The sequence below is a fragment of the Mastomys coucha genome, unplaced genomic scaffold (genome assembly GCF_008632895.1).
Source record: "Mastomys coucha isolate ucsf_1 unplaced genomic scaffold, UCSF_Mcou_1 pScaffold9, whole genome shotgun sequence".
Taxonomy (NCBI): domain Eukaryota; kingdom Metazoa; phylum Chordata; class Mammalia; order Rodentia; family Muridae; genus Mastomys; species Mastomys coucha.
Genome location: NW_022196915.1, coordinates 17,333,860 through 17,339,463, shown reverse-complemented (window position 1 = coordinate 17,339,463; position 5,604 = coordinate 17,333,860). Strand labels below are relative to the sequence as shown.

Below are 5,604 nucleotides of genomic sequence, written 5' to 3'. Positions count from 1 at the left end.
CACACACACAAAAAAAAAAAAGGAGGGCTTGGAGTGTAGCTTAGAGACAGGATGCTTGCCTAGCAAGCATGAAGTACTAGGTTCAATATCTAATACGTCATGGGGGAGGGAGGGAGGGAGAAGAGGTGAGGGGGAGATAATTTTAATTATGTAGTAAAGTAATATAAAAATCCAATATAATGTTCTACAAAAATAAATTCCTTGTTAGTCCTTCCACTTTTAAAGATTTTTAAAAAATAAAATACAATAAAAAGACAAGAACAGAATGAATTAGATCACATGACCCATAGTAAATCTATCATCTGATCCTTTAAAGCAGCAGCTTGTGCTTCTGCTAGCGTGAGTGTCTCTGCAAGACGTGACATGGCAATGCTGTGCCTAACATATCTGCAAACCATCACTCACTGTATTTGGTCTTTGTAAGGACAGAGCAGTTCTCAGAACATGTATCCAGAACCATGCGTGGACCAAAGAGGTTGGGACAACACTCCAGCTTGATACATGTTTGCCGGCAGAATTCAGTCACTCGGTCTGCTGTTCTCACTATCTCAACAGTAGCTCGGTAACTCTTTCCTTTATATCTACAATTAGAAAACATCAGATGCCAAATTTATTCCACCAGTGATAACTCGGAGAAAAACTGATCAGAAGTGGGCTAAAAACTGCTTTATTTGTCTAAAATAGATTGAGAATTCTTTTTAAATGGTTTATTTATTTTTATCCTATATTTGCATTTGTGTTTTGCCCACATGGTATGTCTCTGTGGTGATGTTGGACCCCATGGAACTGAAGTCACAGAAAGCTGTAAGGTGCTATATGGATTCTGGGAATTGAACCAGGGTTCTCTGGAAGAGCAGCCAGTACTCTTAACTGCTGAGCCATCTCTCCAACCCTCACAGTTTGAGAATTCTTAAGTTTTGCAGTCTGTACTTAAATCTTGTATGCTACAATAAATGAAAATTAAGTTATTAAACAAGACAAAGCCCCAGCTTTCTGTTCTAGGTGAAAGTATGCATTTATGCACTTACTTATTCATTTATTTAAGTCATTAAACGAATCTCAGGGGCCTCAAGCATGCTAGGGAAGCACTCTACCACTAAACTCTGTTCTCCTGCCTTGAAGAATTTTAAATACTACTTTTACTAAGTACTATAAAAGCACCTTTTTCATTCAATCTACCTTTATCCCCCATCAGTGATCCTCAAGTCTGGCTCGGGGACAATATGGCATGCCAACTGCCATCTACCCACAAAAAAGTTCAAGTCAGAAAGCAATAGTAAATGTTCACAAATTTTCACATAAGTTTTAAAACATAATTTTATATATCTTCATTCTAATAAAAGTATTCTTGTATTTAACTCTCTTAAAGTTCTTATTTCTTAGAATTAATTGTTTGTTACATAACAGAAAGGAAATCAAAAAAGAAAAATTAGTCTGGTCCTTTAGCACAAATGGCTGCAGCAGCTCTGCTCTGGGAATACAAATGATCTGGTGCTATTAAGAAGCGACCTGAACTGTGAACAACGAACAAGAACAAGGAGTGAGGGCCTCTACTCACTTGGCCTTTAGGACTTCCCCACATCCGTGCCACACAGAGTCTTTGTCCAGCTGGAGCTCACGGAGGACACGGCTGGGTTTGTAGGCTGCGTTGATAAGCAAAGTAAGTACCTGAGGGGTCAAGGCAGACATGGGTCAGGAGGAAGGAGGAGCAGGCGAGTCTTAACACCCTTGCTAGTGTGAAGACTTTAACATCAATTAGGAGGCTTATTTGCATTCATATTAAGAATGTTAACAAAAGTATGTCAGCTGCAATTTAATAGTAACCAGATTCTTTACAATGTTCAGGAAAAAACACAAGCAATACAATTTGCAAGTATTCTGGCATGTGCTTCGGAATGCTTTTCAAGAGTGGTGTACATAAACGACTATTTATTTGGGACTCTCCTAGTTAGGGTCACTGCTGCTGTGATAAACCAAACACAACTTGCAGAGGAAAGGACTGGCGTACAGGTTAGTCTGTCACAAGGAGAAGCCACAGCAGGAACCTAGTGGCAGAAACTGAAGCAGAGACCATGAAAGGCACTGTTTGCTGGCTTGCTTCATGGATTGCATGTCCTCCTTTCTTATACCCAGGACCACCTGCCCAGGGGCAGCACTAATGACAGTGTGCTAGGCCCTTCCACATCAATCATTAATCAACAAAATGCCCTAGAGACTTGCTGAAAGTCCAATGGAGGCATCTTCTCAACTGAAGCTCTTCTTCCTAGATTGTTCTAGCTTATGTCAAGCTGACAAAAAAACCAACCACAAGAAGGACACTATTTAGATATCAGCTTTCTTATGGCTAGGGGAGTCTGGTCTAGAAACTCTATAGCTTCCTCAGATTCTGCCTTGCCATTCTAAAGACTGACAGGGTCAAGCCCTCGTATACATTACTCACAGTGCAACATACTAGCTAAAGGTACTGAAAGTCTGAGAGACTCATAGCTTGATCATAGACTCTAGTTAATGCCACAAACCTCTTAAAAGATATAAACTAATCTCAGAGTGAACTCAAGCACCTGCACACTCATTCTTTTATAACATAGGGTCTTGCCTTAAACTCAAGATTCTTCTGCCTCCGCCTCCTGAGTGTTGGAATTATGTGCATGTACCCCTTTCACCCCCATCAGTCATCCTGTCCACTAAGCTGATCTAGGCTTGCCTGGAGCCTGAACTCAAGAGTTCTGATCTACAACCTCAGGCCAGGCATCCCAGTCCAGTTATTCCCATACACCATCAGCCACCTCATCTACTATTGGGTACTGGGCCATATGAAGCTGAATCCCAATGCAGCTTAAGAGACCTCCACCTTACCTCACTCATGCAGTGTGGCGACAGTATTCCCTGGCACAACTGCTTCCTACTCCAGTCTCCATGCTGCTGCTATCCAGGAACCTTCTAGGCAGTCCATGTTGTGTAAAGACACAAGTAACCTATTTGTACTCTCTGATAAAGACCTCCCCAACTCTGTAGCTGCTGTGCCAGACTGATCTTCCAAGTTCAGCCAGGCCTACACATCCTGTGCTCTAGGTCAGCCTAATGAGTTCACCTGACCCTGCCTCTTGAACTTTTCAGCCTCCAACACTATGTACTAAATAAATCTTTTCTTCCTAACTAACCTCCTTCAGATATCTTGTTATAAGAACAAAAAATACTAATACAATACATATAAGAAAAAGACATAGAATCTACAAAGCTTGCTAGGCGCTATAGAATCGCATCTGCCATGGCTAACTTTACCCTAAGAACAGTTAAGTTACATCTGATGGAACCTATAGTTGTTATATCAATGGTACACACTCTGCATGAATGAGCCTAGGACACTCCATTTACCTTCCAAGTTCTGCCAAAGGTCATAGTCTTACCTCTCTAAGTACCAGAACGCAGTTCCCAGGTCCCACACATTGAGGCAGCTCAGCAATCCTTCCTTTATTAAGATATGGCCCTGAGAAGCAACGGTGGTTGAAGTATATCTTTGGACAACAGTATTTTCCATTGATCATCACTAGGAATGAAAAAATAAGTATTCAAAGGACTCATTCACTCTCTACTCCATGTATCCAAAGAGAAGCTGGGGGTGGCAAGTGGTATATATGCTATTATATGAGTTTTAAAATTACATTTTTTGTGTGTGTATAGGTGGACTTGCACATGCTCAACCTTTGAGCTACATATTTCCAGCCATGGAAATATATATTTTGAAGCTTAACATACAATGCTCTTAAATATCTTATATTTACTTTATGCTAGCTTACAGAGCTTATCACTATTCAGAACTACTTACGTTCATTAATTCTTGGGTAATGTGACACAAATCTAGAGCCCCACACTTCTATTGATAAAGGAGAGGACCTACTCCCATCAACTCACCACACTTGATGGCCAATTATTGCTTTTCTAGTCCTTCAAAATCAACTGTTGAATAATCTATTCTATAGTACTTCTAGGGATAAATGTTGAAAATTAACCAGACTTACAGTCTGACTCCTAAGACCCACCTTAACTGACATTTCAAATGTACAGGAGTTTTTGTTTACTTCATTTTGAGATAAGAGTCTCACAATGTAGCTCTAGTTGGCCTAGAGTTTTATATAGAAACCAGGCTGGCTTTGAACTTGAAGCTATCCTCCTGCCTATGGAGGGCTTACAGTCATGTGCCACCACACTTGGCTCAAATGCGTTCTTTTTTTCCTGATATAGCCCATTAAAAGGTAAGCAAGGATCTTTTCTCCACAATGTCACAAATACTGTACCTGAGTGAGTGGAGTTCAGCTGATTCTTCAGGCCCTCGTGGACACTTCTTGAAGACAGTATTCTGGGTTAAGAAAACAAAGGAAAATAGTGAAATTGCCAGCAAAGCCTACAAGTTAAGTTTCCTTCAAAAAAGTAAATGTGGCGACTTGTAAACCCAAAATAGAATGCTCTTAAAATATATTATTTTTTTTAAATAGAAACTGATTCTAAAACAGTCTAAAAATAGGACAAACAAGCCAAGAATCTCAAGATATGTGATACTATATATTCAAAAATTGCAAAACTGTATTATAAAATCTAAAAGATTCTTGTAGGATTTTAGTTATTGTTGTTTGAAACAGAGTCTAGGTAAATATCTCTGGCTCATCCAGTACTCACTATGTAGCCCAAGATGGCCTTAAACTCATGGCAATCATCCTACCTCAGCTTCCTGTTTGCTGGTATTAGAGATGCATTCTACATGAGAAATACTTGAAATATTATAGAACATTTTAGAATGCTTTATTACTGAAACTTTACTTAGAATTTAGCAACTAAGATGTTGTTGCTATCTCATTTATGCAACAGGGATAATATTGTAAGGCCTTTCACTTTACTTCTATTTTCAGTTTACTACCTACATAGCTACAAAGTAGCTATAAATTATTCACTAGGTTATTGTAAAAGTGGCTACAAATGGAACTGTATCCCTCAAAATTCATTTATTAAAATTATAAAATTCATTTATTTATATAACCATCAATCTAACTGTACACAAAGGTCAGGCTTTTAAGAGATAATTAAGACTTACTTAGAACTTAGATTAACAGGAAGGACAAAGATAGGAGGAAGGCATGGAGAGTTCTACACTGTGAAGCCCCAGCTAGAAGGTATCCACTGAAGGCCAGGAAGCAAGGCCTTCTTCACGAGGAATCAAACCAACTGCCATTCTCACCTGACAATTCCTAGCTTAGAGTATGAGGAGATTAGCTTCTGTGGCTTATGTTACCCAGTCTGTGCTAATTGTGTTATGGCAGTTCATTAGACTACATAGACTATAAAATTTAAAATAAACATAGAAACTTCTGTATTTTTAAGATGTAAGATACTTCACCAACTGACTGCTTCTCAAAGGCTGTAAGAGTGTGCTACAAAGAATTTCCTGATGGGTTTAAGGGAGGACTGTAGCTTTTCTTTTCCAGTTGCTCTTTTGTACACAAGATACCATGATAATTCATTCCCTGACTTAGCAATTCTTGCTTTTTTTTCACAAATATTTTCCTTCTTTCTTTTTCTTTCTTTCTTTCTTTCTTTCTTTTTTTTTTTTTT

The 5,604-nt window shown here is 38.9% G+C and overlaps 1 protein-coding gene across 5 annotated transcripts in view; it reads right to left on the bottom strand.

Annotated features, from left to right (window-relative positions):
• Positions 1-5,604, bottom strand: part of Sfmbt1 (Scm like with four mbt domains 1) — a 119,013-nt gene that overhangs the window by 12,592 nt on the left and 100,817 nt on the right. For all 5 annotated transcript variants that reach the window (XM_031362924.1, XM_031362921.1, XM_031362923.1 and 2 more), the window contains exons 14-17: positions 4,296-4,357; positions 3,408-3,547; positions 1,559-1,668; positions 406-581 (exon numbers count right to left, since the gene is read on the bottom strand). In XM_031362924.1, coding sequence (XP_031218784.1) covers positions 406-581; positions 1,559-1,668; positions 3,408-3,547; positions 4,296-4,357 — 488 coding nt within the window. The remainder of the gene's footprint in view (positions 1-405; positions 582-1,558; positions 1,669-3,407; positions 3,548-4,295; positions 4,358-5,604) is intronic.